This window comes from Octopus bimaculoides, chromosome 9, assembly GCF_001194135.2.
Source record: "Octopus bimaculoides isolate UCB-OBI-ISO-001 chromosome 9, ASM119413v2, whole genome shotgun sequence".
Classification (NCBI taxonomy): Eukaryota; Metazoa; Mollusca; class Cephalopoda; order Octopoda; family Octopodidae; genus Octopus; species Octopus bimaculoides.
Genome location: NC_068989.1, coordinates 81,701,043 through 81,719,692, shown reverse-complemented (window position 1 = coordinate 81,719,692; position 18,650 = coordinate 81,701,043). Strand labels below are relative to the sequence as shown.

At 36.3% G+C, this 18,650-nt stretch overlaps 1 protein-coding gene across 4 annotated transcripts in view; it reads right to left on the bottom strand.

Moving 5' to 3' along the window:
- LOC106879295 (rho GTPase-activating protein 12) overlaps positions 1 to 18,650 on the bottom strand; it is a 102,396-nt gene that overhangs the window by 34,366 nt on the left and 49,380 nt on the right. For all 4 annotated transcript variants that reach the window (XM_014928794.2, XM_014928797.2, XM_014928798.2 and 1 more), the window contains exon 3: positions 5,368 to 5,580. In XM_014928794.2, the coding sequence (XP_014784280.1) occupies positions 5,368 to 5,580 (213 nt within the window). The remainder of the gene's footprint in view (positions 1 to 5,367; positions 5,581 to 18,650) is intronic.

Here is an 18,650-nt window from a genome sequence, read left to right as displayed (position 1 = left end):
ATATATATATATATATATATAATTCAAAAAGAAGTTATATTGGCCTCATGAAGGGATGGTATCATCCAAGGAAATGTCTGCCATGATGATTCAAAACACACAAAATATCTAAAGGTATATTCTTTCTCCCTCTGAAGACATTAGGCTCAGAAATATGATTCCTTCACAATTAACCACATCATGAGTTGAGTACACTGAAGTACTATCAAGTACCAACAGTAGTAGTTGAACTAACAATGTCAAATATGGATTCACTGAAGACAAGGAAATTCATCACCATGAGGAATTTCATCACCAAATGGCAGAAACTAGAGAAAGCATTATGGTAGGATGCACAATTTCCATGGTCCTATTAATGGCAGCCATGAACCTACTTGCAAGAGGTGGGAGGAAAAGAGGACTGAAACTGATGGAAACACCAGGTATCCAGTCTACAGGACCTTCATGTATGACATAATGGTCATGGTATCATCAACCCAAGTTATAGTGCAGACACTAAGTTCACTGGAAAAGATAACCAGTTGTCATGTATGAAGTTCAGTTCAGCAAAATCTCAAAGCCTGCTTATCCTCAAAGGAAGGCTGACAAATGGCATTTTCAGCATTCAGGGGTCTGAGATTTCAACAATCCAAGAAAATGGAGGCTGGCACCTTCGAAAGAATCATGATCCTACCCTTCAGGATAATGGCAATGCCCAGGACACCAGAGGACAGCTAATAAAAGCCAACTGCATGGAAGGTTCAAAGTATGATTCTTTCAGTATGGCACTATACACAGATCGCAAAGGCAATTTTTGCTTTATGACTTTGGCATGACTCAGGTAGAGGCAATAGAGAGCCTGCACAGAAGATTTCTGCAATGGTGGGCTGGGCATTCTACCAACTTTTAGCACAGCTAATCTGTACAGCAAGACTGCCAATTTCATCAATAGTGTATGAATGTAAAGACACTAAGGTAAAAGTAGTCAGTACATTGTTACATCTGTGAATGAGAGAGTCAGACACACCAGCAAGACCATACCTATGGTACATGTGTGTGTGTGTGTGTGTGTGTGTGTATGTGTGTGTGTGTGTGCGCGCGCGCGCGTGTGTATTTATATATATACATACACATACAGAGAAAGACAGATATATGTATATACATATAAATTCAAAAAAGGATAAAAAATCTTTTACAAGAATTTTATCTGGAAGCCAGTGTGTAAAAAAATTCATGAGGGAAATTTCTATTCCCAAGAATATAATTATTCGTTTATATTTATATAAGGGTATTACTACAGAATAATGCCACACTGAATAATGTCCAGTGGGTGGCATTATTCTGCAGTAATGCCCTTATATAAATATAAACGAATGTATATACATATATGTATATCTGTATATATATACACTAACACACATATATATACACATACATACAGATAAATATATGAACATACATATATGTATATCTGTGTGTGTGTGTGTGTGTGTGTGTGTGTGTGTATAGATATAGATCATCATTATCATCATCATCATCATTTAACATCTGTTGTCCATGAGGGTTGAGCAGTTTGACCAGAGCCGGCAAATTGGGGAGCTGCACCACACTTCAGTTTGATCTGGCATGGTTTCTACAGCTGGATGCCCTTCCTAACACCAATCACATTACAAAGTGTGCTGGGTGTTTTCCATGACACCACATGGGTGCTTTTATGTGGCACTGCATGGGGTACTTTTATGTGGCACCATAACAAGTACTTTTCACCATCAGAGGGACCAGGCTTAACACTTTTTCTGTGGAGACAAGTCTTCTGGAGTGAGTGGTGTTTGTGTGTGTGTGTGTACATATAGATATATGTACATACATATATGTGTGTATACATATATATATATATATATATATATATATATATATATATATGTGTGTATATATATATATATATATATATATATATATATATATATATATTATCGGATGTGGTGTGCAAGAGAGACGACTGTGCTGGTATGGTCATGTACTACGGATGGATGAGGAGAGATGTGTGAAGAAGTGCCACTCTCAAACAGTTGAAGGAATCTGGGGTAGAGGTAGACCCAGGAAGACATGGGATGAGGTGGTCAAGCATGACCTTTGAACGCTGGGCCTCACAGAGGCAATGACAAAAAACCAAGACCTCTGGAGATATGCTATGACTGCGAAAACCCGGCAAATAAAGTGAGTTCATGGCTGTATCCTACGTCAGTTTTGCATAACCAGCCCCAGCCCATTCAAGTACCTTGGAACATAGGGCGACCTGCTGTGCATGAGGAGACCTTGAGTCAAGTACATCAACATCAAAATGAAAATCAAATGGAAATTGTAGTCGTGATACCCATGCCGGTGGCACGTAAAACGCACCATCCGAACATGACTGATGCCAGTGCCGCCTTGACTGGCTTCCATGCCGGTGGCACATAAAAAGCACCAACTGATCATGGCCATTGCCAGCCTCCCCTGATCCTTGTGCCGGTGGCATGTAAAAAGCACCCACTACGCTCACAGAGTGGTTGGCGTTAGGAAGGGCATTCAGCTGTAGAAACATTGCTAGATCAGACTGGAGCCTGGTGCAACCTGCTGACTTCCCAAACCCCAGTCGAACCATCCAACCCATGCTAGCATGGAAAACGGACATTAAACGATGATGATGATGATGTATGTATATATGTGTGTGTCTATATATATTTATCAAAGAGGATAATAAAACAGATCTTAAACTATTACATCATAAAATACATAATTTTTACATGTGTTTCACTACTATATTGCGTGGTAGTCATTATATAAACAATTGCATAATCACTTGGAAATGACAGATCTTCAGAAGAAAATACTAATTCAATCGATTGCTATTTACCAATCTCAGTTGGTAAGCTGAGCGAAATGAGAGCTGCATGTAAATTTAGTAGCATTTTTTTATTATTAGTGAGAGAAAGAAAATAGAAAGAAAAAAGGATGGGTCGTAACTAAAGTGGAGTGTCTGAGGAAAATAGGAAATTCAACACCTAAACTATTATAGAACAATGACAATTTTAAGCTAACAATAAAACATAGCTAAGAAGTTAGTAATAGATAAAAAGGTTGGACAGTATGCATTTGCTCAAAGATATACATTGCACAGTTGCATTCACCCATATACACCTTCTTTTTCTTTTACCTCTTACTTGTTTTGGTCATTTGACTGCAGTCATGCTGGGGCACCACCTCGAAGGGTTTTAGTCAAATAAATTGACCCCTATTTATTCTATTGATCTCTTTTGCTGAACCACTAAGTTATGGGGATGTAAACACACACCAACACCAGTTGTCAAGCGGTGGTGAAGGACAAACACAGACACAAAGACACACACACATACATCGATACATACATACATTCTTACACACACACACACACACACATATATATATAGTCAATTCAAATAAATGAATAAAATTAACGGACAACAAAAGGACATGTACAAGAAATGTATTAGCTTAATGCTCGATGAAAAGAGAGAGTTTGACATTTCGAGCATAGCTCTTTGTCGGAAAGGAGAAAGGGAAAATTCAAAAAAAGGAAAAGAAATCACCAATGATGGGCTTCTTTTCATTTCCATCTACTAAAACCATTCACAAGGCCTGAAGCTTTAATAAAAGACACTTGCCCAAGGTGCCAAGCAGTGGGACTGAACTCATTCTTTTCCCCTTTAAAGTATCACTACTATAGGTATTTATACTCTGATGAAATTAAGAACTTAACTCATAAATAAACAAAACCCTTGAATCCATCACTGTACACACACACACACACATACACACACACACACACATACACACACACACCTATATATGTATTTACGTATGTACCCACACATGTGCTATCCGCATTGGTACACCATGATCTATACACACGCAGATGAGGGTTGATTCATATGATAAAGAAAGTGGGCAAAATGAAATATTTATAGAAAATATTGCAAAGAATTTGAGAAGTCTTTCACCATTATAATTATTTATATTCTGGTGAAATTAAGAAATCAACTCATAAATAAACAAAATCCTCGAATCCATCACTGCACACATGTGCACACACACACACACACACAGAGTTGCATATCTATGTATGTATGTATTTATGTATGCTTGATGATAACCAAACCAAATTTTCATCATTTCAAGCCACTCACCCAATGAGTATTTCTGCCAAATTCAGTGAAAATCCGTTCGGCCGTTTTCCAGTAATTTTGCAAACAAACAAAGTCAAGTGATTACCCTGCTTTCGCTTACATGCACAGGGTAATAAATTTAAGGATTTGATCATTAATTCATTTATTTAGGATTACATATATGTTTTCTGATATCCAACCCTGCCCTTTGTCTTTAAAACCACTGAAACACAAACATGTTATGTCTTCTCTTTTTGTCTCTTCTATTGTTTCTACAGCAGCAGTTGTTCCTCAGGACACACCTACAGTAAAATAACTCCTGTTGATGTACTTTCTAACTTCTCTCCACTGAAACCTCATTAGTAAATATTCTATTCCACCTACAAAACTGCACCCTCTAGAACATGTCTATCACCTATCAACACCAAATATCAATCACACTAACTGCACCTACATTCATTTATATACAGGGTGACCCAAAAGTAGGTTTACAGTTATCATGTCGGCACTTTAAATTTCTTTTATAACATTTTATTACATTTAAATTTTTATCTTACAAACTGAAAAGGGAGCTTGACAAAATTAACTAAATTAGCATAGAATAATGGTTTCAATTTTTTTTATAATCAAGATCTAAACTGTTAATATATGAATGCGAAAGAGATAGTTGAATAACAGTAAACCTACTTTTGGGCCACCCTGTATATCTGATAATAATTATTAAGCTATCTAGCATTTAATGCTCTACTATTAAGAGTTCAGATACTGTCAGTGGAATATGTCTTTCACCCATCCAGGGTCACTAAGGTACTTTACTATTAACATATTCTGTTTTCTCATTCATTTATATCCTATCACCACCATCACCTCCATCACAAGTGCCACCACTACTACTACTACCACCAACGCAACTACAATCACATACAACTATCACAAAATTGGCTCTAGGTCTAATCAAAAGAAATAATTAAAAATTTATACACATATAGAGCTAGATATACACAGTTACAAACAAACACATATATATTCACACGCATCTAAATATATGCATGTGTAAAAGCTAATATCAATATGTATGGTTAATCAATAGCTTAACCTCTAAACACTGACTGAAATATCAACATTTATTAACTGTTCAGATGTTGATGGCTGGCAACAAAACATTGATTGAATCAAAGCCAAATAAAGACTTCAGAATACTTACATTAGGAATATCTGGTGGAGGCTTCTCAGGCCTGGGGGGTTTCCAAGTGGTCTTCTTTGATTCCTTGTTGTAGTAGAAATATTGTCCATTTGATTTATCTTCAAATATATCCCAGTTTTCACTGTATTTCTTTATAAACACACTGTTGTCCATCTTGGGAGGGATTTTCATGAATGACTGTATTAGCTGTACATTTTCATACAGTACCTCCGACTGGAACAATGCAATACAAGATGTTAGCTCATTTGTAGAATTCATATTTCTTTTAGAATTAATAAAGTTTATTAATAAAGTGAAAGAATGAAAACAGCAGATGCAAAATTATGATTATGAAGATTTTGATATATTGGGTAGCATCTAGTCAACTGAATCACACTGCAATATTTTACGCGTATTCAAACAATCAAACCTCATAAAATATAGAGACAACATTTCTTTCTATTCAAAGTTCTCTCAAAGTTATTGTTGGTTATGCTCTTTCAATAAAAATCCTGTTTTAGCTGAATACATTCTGGATGAGAAAATGAAATTTGACTAAATATACACAAGTGGATGAGACAGAGACATGTTTTATAGAGGAAGTTCTATTGTAGGTATTTTTCAAGTGTTTAGTTGAAGAGAGCATCATTGAGTTATTAATCTTGTGAACAGTAGTGAGGGTTTTTTTTTGGGGGGGGGTGCTAGAATCTGTGTGCATCCTTGTGCATTAACTTTGTGATTCGTTCAACAATATCCTTAGCAACTGCAAGGAAAGCCACACTTCGCTGATGAGAGCCCTTCATAAAACTTAATGAATTTGTTGAAATATTTAAAACAATATTAAATACATTAACTAATACTCATTTTCCTCACCACATATTTATTTGTAGCTATTTTTTTTCTTCTTTTTTTGTAAATTCCCAGCATTAAATATGCTAGCATCCACTTAAATGTCTATCTATTTGACACACCACACAGTTATTTCAGATTAGATTGATTTAATGTTAACTATATTTAAAATGTTAACACACCAACTTCACTATAATTCTATGCCTTACACACACACACACATACATCTTCCAATCCTTCCAAGCTAGTGTTTTCACTTTCATGACCCCGTCTACTTCACAGTTCTGTCACGGTGTCATACTGTGTCTTCTCTAGCATAGTTTCTACAAATAGATGTCCTTCTTAACATCATCGGCTTTACAGAGTGTATTGGGTGCTTTCACCAAATACTCAAAAGACAAAACCTCTCCAAGGTGTGGGGTGTAGCATTGAAAAGGAAGTGGAAGTATGATGGAGGGGCAGGAACAGGTGTCTTGCTGAAGAGGAGACATTATATATATATCATCGTCATCATCATAATCGTTTAACGTCCGCTTTCCATGCTAGCATGGGTTGGACGATTTGACTGAGGACTGGTGAAACTGGATGGCAACACCAGGCTCCAATCTAAATTTGGCAGAGTTTCTACAGCTGGATGCCCTTCCTAACGCCAGGAAGTGTGTATATATATATATACACACTCATACACACATATATATATACATTTATACACAATGCCAACCACTCCGAGAGTGTAGTGGGTGCTTTTACGTGATACACACATACATATATATACATATAGATATATATATACACACACTCATACATATATATACTTAAACATACACACATGTATACATACTTATATATACATACACACATGCATACATACATATATAAATATACACATACACATACATAGATACATATGCATGTACATACATAAATAAATACATACACACACACACACACACACACACACACACATACATCATCACCATCATCATCGTTTAACGTCCATTTTCCATGGTGGCATGGGTTGGACAGATTGACTGGGGACTGGTAACCCAAGAGGCCCCACCAGGCTCCAATCTGATCTGGCAATGTTTCTACAGCTGAATGCATATATATATATTTATTTTTATTTTTATGTATATATATATATATATACATATATATATATATATATATATATATATATATACAGAATAAAAAGTTTTGAATGATACAACAATGCACTATAATACAAAAAATGGACTATATACCTGTTGTAATTTAGTTATCTATAGTCCAATGATATTTCGGAATACAATTCCTTTTTCAGATATTCTTAGATGGAGTCGCTGCTATAATCTGTATATATATCTATGTATGTATGTGTGTGTATATATATGGAAATGGGGTGTTGTTCTTCAGCCCCAGATCAGCCTAGATCCATCAGATCTCATACCAAAGCTTTGACTTTTCGATCTTTTTGCATATCAGAAACTAGACTGCCTAAAGTATTGTCATAACAGCAGAATGTAGAGTTTAAGAATGCTATTTTTAACTGATTGCATAGAAACTCATGTATTTCCTAATATTGGAAAGGAACACATGTGTGTGTGAGAGAGAGAGAGAGAAAGAGAAGTTATTATATGTTTCATAAAGCATATAGGAAAAGTACAGTACAAAGTAGCGAATACACAAACGCACACACACACACACACATACACACACACACACACAAACACACAAACACACGACATTGCTTTTGACATCTAGCAACTTTTATTGTAGCAGTGAAAAATCTCAAATATTTCTGCTAGATAGAGTTATACAACAACAACAACACACAATTGCTATATTATATAATATATATATGGACTACTGTCACACCAATGTACACACAGCCACATTTTCTACGCAGGTATGGTTATGTGGTAAGAAGTTTGCTTTCCAACGACATGATCTTGGGTTCAGTCCTAGGTGTGACACTTTGTGCAAGTGTCTTCTACTTGAACCCAAGAGCTTACCAAAGCCTTGTGAGTGAATTTGGTAGGCAGAAACTGAAAGAAGCCGGTGAGCTGGCAGAAACGTTAGCACGCCAGGTGAAATGCTTCGCGGTATTTCGTCTGTCTTTACGTTCTGAGTTCAAATTCCGCCGAGGTTGACTTTGCCTTTCATCCTTTCGGGGTCGATAAATTAAGTACCACTTACGCACTGGGGTCGATGTAATCGACTTAATCCCTTTGTCCGTCTTTGTTTGTCCCCTCTATGTCTAGCCCCTTCTGGGCAATAAAGAAATAGGAAACTGAAAGAAGCCTGTCATATGTATGTGTGTGTGTGTGTGTGTGTGTGTGTGTGTGTGTGTGTGTGTGTGTGTGTGTGTGTGTGTGTGTGTGTGTGTGTGTGTGTGTGTGTGTGTGTGCATTTTAGCATCTTGGCTTGATTTCATTTGGTAGTTGCAAATGTATATGACTGTATGAAAGTAATAACCTTCCTTTCCAATCTTCCATGGAAACATGTCTGAGCATGTGAAGAATTACCTGATTTGGAAACAGATAAAAATTGGGAAATGGAAGGGCATCTGGCAGAAGAAAACCTACCTCATGAAAAAATGAATGTTAAATGGTGGTGACAATGATAACCCTAATAACTTCCACGTCACTCATCCACTATTTCGATCATTATTTGTAGTTAACTATTTATTCAGTAACTGTTTAAAGTTTAAATTAGCTGCCAAGAATGTATTACAAAAAGGTGGCTCAAAGCTGGCTTATTTTCCAGAGAGAAAAATAAGAAGATATAGGTGCCATTTCAGTTTATATATTTAGACAAATCTATGCTCTATTTTGGCCAAACAAATATTTTCCGCCATTAGAGGTACTGATCATCATCATCATCTTCTAACATCTGTTGTCTATGCTGGCATGGGTTGGATATTATAACAGGGGCTGGCCTGCTGGAGAGCTACACCAGGTTCCAATTATCTGTTTGGCATGGTTTCTACAACCGGACGCCCTTCCTAACATCAGCCATTTTGCAGGGTGTACTGGGTAAATTTACGTGGCACCAGCACTCATTATCATATTTCTAAAGCTGTTATTTCAAGCAAATTTAACAAAACTCCTTCTCCTATAAAGAACTACAACCTGATAAAGGAGAGCATATGAACAATAAGATTTCAGTGTCATAAATACACCAACTGGTTGTCAAGCAGTGATAGGGGGAAAACACAAGGTGCTACACAATGGGATTGAACTCAGGGCAATGTGGTTGGGAAGCAAACTTCTTACCACACAGCCACACCTGTGCTTATGCATTGTTTACCTTTTCTAGTTTTTACAATGGTAGGTTGAGGTTTAAGAGAGATTTGGCTGCTGTTTCTAGCTAGCTGACCTACCACATAGAGGCTACCTCATTCATTCAGAAGACTTTAAGATAATGTGTGTGTGGAAGTAATTTTATGTTGAGTACACAACAGTAATGTTTACACAAGTTGCTAAATCTTCAGCAAGCTTGTGAAATCAGTGAGAAGAACTGGATTATATGCTTTAAGAAATAATTTGGTTTGGTTGACAGATTGGATTAGCTCTGGATTGGTCAGTTATTTCAGTGGTTTCGCTGACCTTCCATACATTTTAATCACAATTCTTCTTTTGATCTCAATCTTTTCCACCACAGTTTTATATCTTTTCTTTCCCAAATGACATTCTGGACTTCTGTAACCATTTGTAGTCTTAGAAACTAAAAACAATGAAGTATTGTAGAGGAAGATATGTGAGAGGATATATATATATATAGTGTAGGTGAGTGATGTGTGTAGCCTATGTGTTAATACATGTAGTGTATGTGTATGAGAAGTGTGTGTGTGTGAGAGAGAGAGAGAGAGAGAGAGAGATAGTGTAGTATGTGTGTGTATGTGTGTGCATGTGTGAGTGTGTGTGTAATATATGCGCGAGCAGAGTGCGAGTGCATGTGTGTGTGTGTGTAGTGTGTAAGTGTATTGTGTGTGTGTAGTGTGTAAGTGTATTGTGTGTGTAGTGTGTAAGTGTATTGTGTGTGTGTGTGGTGTGTAAGTGTGTGGTGTGTAAGTGTATTGTGTGTGTGTGTGTGTGTGCACATATCACACCTTCCCTCCCTATAAACTACAACAACCTCACGAGTCTGGAAGGACATGCAAAGGTTATGAGTTCCGACACTCTTCCTTTCAGTAATAAACTAAAATATTTATGCAAAAATGTGGCATTTTGAAGCAGTTCAGAACAGGTGATTAAAATTGTAAAAAGGAGCCTCCCAAATTTAGGTTAACAGTCAAAATATTAAGACTAGTCAAGAAGTAACTAATCTCAAATTTACAGAGAAATAGTATAAAATTCAGACAGTAAAGGTTTCTCCTACTTCAAAAAACTGAGTTACAAGTGTTTTGTAATGGCAATGACATCTTATTTTGACTATTTCAATTCTCATAACTGAACGTCTTGCCTCTTTCTAATAGAGTTAGTCAACCTCAAATTAATGCACCAGATGCAGTGTTTGATCCTCAGAAAGGGGGAGGTTAAATAAAAAGCCAAACTCACCATCTTCAATTCAGTTTACATGCTTATCTTTATCTAAGCTCTGTGACTGAAAGAGTATGATTGTGAAAACAAGCAGCTGAAATGTAGTTTTTCTACAGGATCTCAAGGATCTCAAGAGCAACATTATTTGTCAAGTTACATAACTTAGAGATCAGGGAGTCTCTCCAGGTCAAGTTGCTATTTCTCTGTATTGAGAAATCACAGCTCAGGTACTACAATCATTAGATTAGAATGTCTCAGGGAAGAATCACAAGATGGCTTCTTCAAGCTGAGCCAACTTAGAAGAAAACTTAGAAGTAGACCAAGAGCAGGATGGTTGGGTAATACCCAAAGTTTCAGTTAGTCATGCTTGGAAGTCCAATAGGAAAGTCTACTTATGCTTACTTTTGATGGGATCTAAGGAGGAGATGTTACAGGACTCCACCCAGGAATTGTGGGTAGAGAAGATGGATGGATGGAACATTAAATTAAACAATAACAATAGATAATTTCAGTCTAAATTCAAACTCTACAGGAACTGACCTTACATTTTATTAAATTCACATTAATGAAATATGTACCAGTAATATATTGATGATTTAGAGGCTTTCATTCTTCAGTTTTGTCTCAACAAAAGAAATCAATATTTTAGCAATAACAACCATAATTTTAATTCACCAATATAATTGGACAAAATCCAGAAATCAGTTGCATCCTTCTTTGGTCAGAATCAAGATTATTGATTGTCAATAACATTAGAATGTAGGATTGGTTGAAGATAAACAGAAATAGCAAAAATATTTCTGACAGTTGTAGAATAAGCTCAATAATCCAAGAAGTTTATAAAGATGCCTGACACTAAACAATGTTGTTGTAGGTTAACCCAACATTAGCCCTATTGTAGTAAGTCTACCCTGTTGTGGTAGTTTAGCCCAACATTAGCCCTGTTGTGGTAGTTTAACCCAACATTAGCCCTGTTGTGGTAGTTTAACCCAACATTAGTGCTATTGTGGTAGCTTGGCCCAACATTAGCCCTGTTGTTGTAGTTCTATTCCTACAGGCATCGCAGCCATGACTCTATTTTTGTTTATTTTGACTTTCAGTGCAGATTTCAAATCCTTCAAAAGTTTTTGGGACAAGAGAACGCTGTCACCAGAGACAGAGAAAGAAAAATTTTACAATGCTATCGAGTATGTCATTTTAAAAAATCTCTATGATTTGAGGAAGATCTGATACTATTTCTAATTGATTGACTAACTACTACATTATCATCTCAGGAAAAGCAATTTATTTCAATGCTAGAGAACAAGGTAAATTGGCAAGTGTGACCTCACACTCACATACACTTCACTTGAAGGGAACTGGAGCTTCACTCTGTTGAGTGAGGGTAAATCTTCAGTTTTTGAAAAAATGAGCAAACTACATGTATGGTATAGAGAGGGATAATTTAAAGACAGGTATTTTCCCCATCTGAAAATAAAATAAGTGATGTCTTTTTTATCCTAAACTTTACTCAAATAAGATTAGTGAACCTTATTAAATCAACTCTGAACCAATAAAAAGCAATGTTGTAGTTTGAAAGATTTATGAAGCACCAACCTAGACATTGTTAAACATCTAACTTGGTCTTCTGATGTGGTTAGAATATCACAGAAAAAAATTGTAAAACTGATTGTTCAAACAAAGCCAGGACTGACTTAGGAGTAGACCAAGAACAAGATGGTTGGATAACAGTTCATAGTCACAGTTGGTCACACTTGGGAAGTCAACTGGAAAGTGTAATTATGGTAGTGTCCGATGCGACACTCTAGAGGAGGTGCCCGAGGACACTACTCCTACAACCATCCCAGAGAAAGTAGGCAAAGAAGATGGATGTTTGGATAATTTAAGTTTCTGTAAAAAAGCGAGATGTGACATTTATGTCTTCCTTTAAAAAGATACATAATAAAGTGAAATAGCTTGAACTTAAATTTGAAACCAAATTTTTTTATAAATAGTCAAACTGTGGTAAAAGAATAGCGCCCATGGCTGAGGCTGTTGTGGAAAGTTATATGTTCTAGTATGCTTGCTAATATCTGTAACAAAATACTGACCATCACATCACATCCATGCGGTTTTATCTAAAAAGAATATTCAATTTCATCAATTAAACAAAACCAAGTACGCTTTGTTGGTAATGAGGAAAAATAATGAACTAAACCTTATCTTTATGTGGCATTAATTAGATTTCTTACTATTTCATACTCATACATTAATGATGTATACATACATACATACATACATAATGAAACTATACACTGATATATACTAATCACATTTGTATGTATATGAATGTATACATACAGAATGTAAAAGAGACTGGTACAATGTAATCTAATAATGTAATCTAGTTATCTAGAACATATTTTGAACATTCATCTAACCTGTGTTAAAATACCAGTTGTGCCATCAGACACCTGCTGAGACCTTTTTTTTGCAACAATAACAAATTCCACTGTCACTAACATCACAGAGGCATCACCTGATTCTATGGTTTTTTATCAATAAACGAAACTAAAATACCACCATCACTAACTGCTATTCTCCACCACCATTATCGCAGCCATCACCTTCAATATACCACCACCACCACCACCACCACTACCACTATTACTACAGGCAGCATCAGTTTAAAATTAAAATATATTACTTAGAGATTATTTCCTAAGAAATGAGATGAGAAGATGACAGACGGAAAAGAAGTAAAAAATACACACAGAACCACCAAGTCTCATTGAGGAGTAAAAGAGTTTTTAGGTGTTAGAGTCTTTGAAATGATGATGCTAGAGTTTCTTTTATGAGAAGGTATTTACAGGTTTGCTATTGAGCAACTCCTCAACAGAGATTTCAAGATATAACACCTACTGATGTTGTCCACCAATCATTGAATATCATAGAGTGAAATAATTATTTCTGTATTGTCTAGTAAAACAGTTGGAACTGGTTAAACCAAGTTCCACTATAATACAAAAAATATGTTTGCTTTGATAATGACACTTATTACTTGCTTAAACTAAAACATGTAAAAGAAAACAGTAATGGAATGTTGTATAATGCTGTATATGCATTAATATATTTTCTTTTTTTTTTTTTTACTACTATAGGCACAAGGCCTGAAATTCAGGGGAGGAGGCTAGCTGATTACATCAAGCCCAGTGTTAAACTGGCATTTATTTTATAGAACTAGGAGTGGCTGTGTGGTAAGTAGCTTACTTATGAACCACATGGTTCTGGGTTCAGTCCCACTGCATGGCACCTCGGGAAAGTGTCTTCTACTATAGCCTTGAGCCAACCAAAGCCTTGTGAGTGGATTTGGTAGACGGAAACTGAAAGAAGCCCGTCATATATATGCATATATATATATGTATATATATGTATGTGTATGTGTTTGTGTGTCTGTGTTTGTCCCCCCCAACATCGCTTGACAACCGATGCTGGTGTGTTTATATCCCTGTAACTTAGCGGTTCAGCAAAAGAGACCGATAGAATAAGTACTAGGCTTCCAAAGAATAAGTCCTGGGGTCGATTTGCTCGACTAAAGGCGGTGCTCCAGCATGGCCACAGTCAAATGACTGAAACAAGTAAAAGAGTAAAAGAGAGAGTAACTGGAAGGGATGAAAGGCAAAGTCAACATCATCATCATCATCATCATCATTTAACATCTGTTTCCATACATGAATGGATTGGACAGTTTGATAGCAGCTGCTAACGCCTGAAAGCTGCATCAGGCTCCAGTTGTCTGTTTTGACATGGTTTCTAATGTTGGATGAGCTTCCTGAAGCCAACCACTTTACAGAGCATACTGGGGTCTTTTCACATGGCACCAGAACAGGGGCTTTTTATGCGGCACCAGCACAGGCGGATTTCACATGGCACCAGAACGGGGGCTTTTTATGTGGCACCAGCATAAATGCTTCTTATGTGACACCAACACAAGTGCATTTTATATGGCACCAAAACAGGTGCTTTTTACATGGCATCAGCACCTGCGAGCTTGCAAGACAAGGACCTATCGACTGAGAAAGTAAATAGGGTGAGGAACATAACTGTAAAGGACATGCCTCTCTGTATGGGTGACCACAATTTTACATAGCTTGATGTAATTGATGTAATTTGAACTTTGAGTGTAATCCAGAGAAATGTTGCTAAGCATTTTGTCTAATATGATAACAATTCTGCCAGCTCAGATATATGTTATGTATACACCAATGTGATATTGTCTTTGTTCAGCCCAGAGTCAGCCCTAATAATACTGCAGACCTATGATGAAAGACATTCCAACCATGACCATTCAATCCATTAGGGCTATCAAAGCAATACATTAATCAATGTCTTTTTATTTTTGAAGGTAAGGTATGATTCAAGGAAGGTTTGACTACTTTTTCTAGCAAAAGGCTCCGTTTTCATTCAACCAATATGATGTATCAATTACAAAGGATAGCTGTTATGAACATCAATCGTTATAGGGAAAATTTAAACATTGCTTTATAAAATACATGTGAAATGTTTATGACAGCTTACTGTTTATATAAACAATGTGTAGAAATAGCATAGAAGTAGAGTAGTGGTGATTGAGGAGGAGGAGGAGGAGGAGGAGGGGTAGTAATAGTAGTAGTAGTAGTAAAACAAGTACCATTGTTAAACCAAGGTTAGTAAAATATGTTCAGAATATAGTGGCTATGTTTATAAACTGCATAAATTGTGATTACAAAAAAAGAGGGTAGAAGTATGCTATATATATATGTGTGTGTGTGTGTGTATAGATAGATATGTGTATGTATATATATGTGTGTGTGTGTGTATATATATATATATATATATGTATATATATATATATATATATATATATATATATACACACACACACACACACATATATATATATATATATATATATATATATGGGAGAATGTACGAAAAAACAACAACAGACGAGGACAGGTGGTGTAAACAACAAAAGGATGTATTAGTATGACGCTCGGGAAAACGGAAAGTCTTTAACGTTTCGAGCTACGCTCTTCAACAGAAAGAATACGGAGACAAGGAGAAAAACACGGAGAAAAAAATTGAATAGTGTTCAGTCAACGGTCAATCATAGTAATGGCTGACCAGAAGTTAGAGATATTTTTTCACAGGAGAGCTAAGAAAAGGGGGAGATAACAAAGGGGGAGAAAGAACGGTGATCGAAGAACGAGGGGCTGTGTGTGTGAGAGATAGAATGCTGGTGATTTTGACGTATGTATGTGTGAAAATGGGGAGGGGAGAAAGGAGTTGGTCAGTTGTAGTGTGTGCGTGGTGTGATGTGATGTGATGGTGTTGGGAGGTGAGGAAGGCATGGGTGGAGTGTGGGTTATATAACCTTCATTTCATATCCACTTTCTATGTGGGCATCAACTGAACGGGTCATCACAGTCTTGTGTCAGTTCTTATATGAAGATACTACTCTCCCAGATAAATCAAAGGATCACATCTTGTCTCAGTATACGTGTGTGTACATACATACATACATACATACATACATGCATTATGCAACACCTTTTGCTATACAATATTCAAGCTTGTCTAAATGACTTATCATTACTATTATTTATTTTAAATGACAGCAAGAGTGGCGATGTGTGACAGGCATCTTCAATAAGCTATATTCAATAATATCAAAATAAACAATACCTTCTTCTTCTCTCATGACAACATACATTAATGAAGTAAAAGCTAATTACTAATTGAAATGTAATTGAAGCTGCATCTAGCAGCAAACTGAAGTATAATACATTTTTGCAAGCTGAAATCCCAAAGGTGTTCACTTGAGCTATTTATATATGTCACTAGGATTACACCAAGAATATATTAGCAACTGGTATGATACTGTACTTTCCACCATACAAGTCAATAGTTTGTAGTGTAAACATTCAAACATCATTCCTATCTCTCCAAATCCTGATGCATTTCACATGGAATTTTTGGTCTTCCAAAGTCATCTTCATGTATATAATAGGATCTTTCTGATTTGGCAGACACCAATTTTTGGCGTTAGGAAGGGCATCCAGCTGTAAAAACTCTGCCAAATCAGATTGGAGTCTGGTGTAGCTATCTGGTTTCACCAGTCCTCAGTCAAATCGTCCAACCGATGCTAGCATGGAAAGCGGACGTTAAACGACGATGATGATGATTTACTGTGTTTTCTACCGAAACACTTTAAAACTTCATATACTTGTATATTTTGTCATACAGAACAGAGAAAAATTTTTATATTCAAAGTTGTTACATGTTAAAAGTTGTTACATGTTAAAAGTTGTTACATGTTAAAAGTTGTTACATGTTAAAAGTTGTCGTATTTCAGTAATTTCAACCAATCACTGACGTCTATTGAGGTGAAAACAATTACTGCTGTGGCGGTGTAGTCCCAAGTTTGAAAATGTTTCGTTAGAAAACAAATGGTGTCCGCCAAATCAGAAAGATCCATATAATCTTTTATCGTTTATCTTTTACTTATTTCAGTCATTAGATTGTCGCCATGCTGGGGCATCCCTTTGAAGAAATTCTAGTTGAATGAACCGACCCCAGTCAATCTTTTTTTTTAAACTGCTACTTAATCTATTGGTCTCTTTTGCCGAACCGTTAAGTTACTGGAACATAAACGCATTAACACCGGTTGTCAAGCAATGATGAGGGGAGGGCCAGACTTTAAAGGATGCTGATGATGACGAATAACACAAATGGTCAGAGGTTCACTACACCTGTTCCAGACATGTTTTTTAATGATGAACAAATCAATTACATCATGTAAAAAAACTGTTTTCTTCAGGTGAATTAATACATGAGTGTCTGTATGCACTGTTGATACACAGGTATGTTATCTTTGGCTCTACCTTGGTGTCCTTATTATTAAAATATCTTGATTCTATTGGATCCTGCACATAATTATATATAAATATATATATATATATATATATATATATATATATATATATTCTTTTATTTGCTTCAGTCATTTGACTGTGGCCATGCTGGAGCACCACCTTTAGTCTAACAAATTGACCTCAGGACTTATTCTTTGTAAGCCTAGTACTTATTCTATTGGTCTCTTTTGCTGAACCAGTTATCAAGTGATGGTGGCAGGACAAACACAGATGCACAAACATATACACACACACATATATACGACGGGCTTCTTTTAGTTTCCGTCTACCAAATCAACTCACAAGGCTTTGATCAGCCTGAGGCTATAGTGGAAGACACTTGCCCAAGGTTCCACGCAGTGGGACTGAACCCAGAACCATGTGGTTGGTGAGCAAGCTACTTACTTCACAGCCACTCCTGTGCCTATATGTATGTATCTATAACAAGCTTCTTTCAGTTTCTGTCTACCAAATCCACTCACATGATTTTGGTTGACCTGAGGCTATAGTAGAAGACACTTGCCCAATGTGCCACACAGTAAGACTGAACCTGGAATTATGTGGTTATGAAATTCAATTTGTATGCCAGAAAATATGGTAAATAAGCTTTTAGAAATTATTTAAGTCAGTTGGTTGTATTTTTCTAAAATGTTCAGAAGATGTGAACTTGTATATTTCGATGTTGAAACAACTACAATAGTTAGTTGAGTCAACAAAGTTTTGGCCAACAAGATCAACTGTCAACAGTTTGGATAGTGTCTGTAGCCAAGGTTACTTCATTTTCAGTGATCTACTATAGCTAATTATAAACAGTTGCCATGAGATCTTTGGAAATATGTTGTGCATGAGAAGACCCGGCAAGCCAAGCGAGACCATAACCCGTGGCCTATGCCAAGGGTGTAACCAGCCCACTTATGCGTACCTTTCCTTCATTGGACACTAAACTCTGCTTGCGAAGACCTGTTGGGGCAAGTGAAATCGAAATCGAATCAAATTT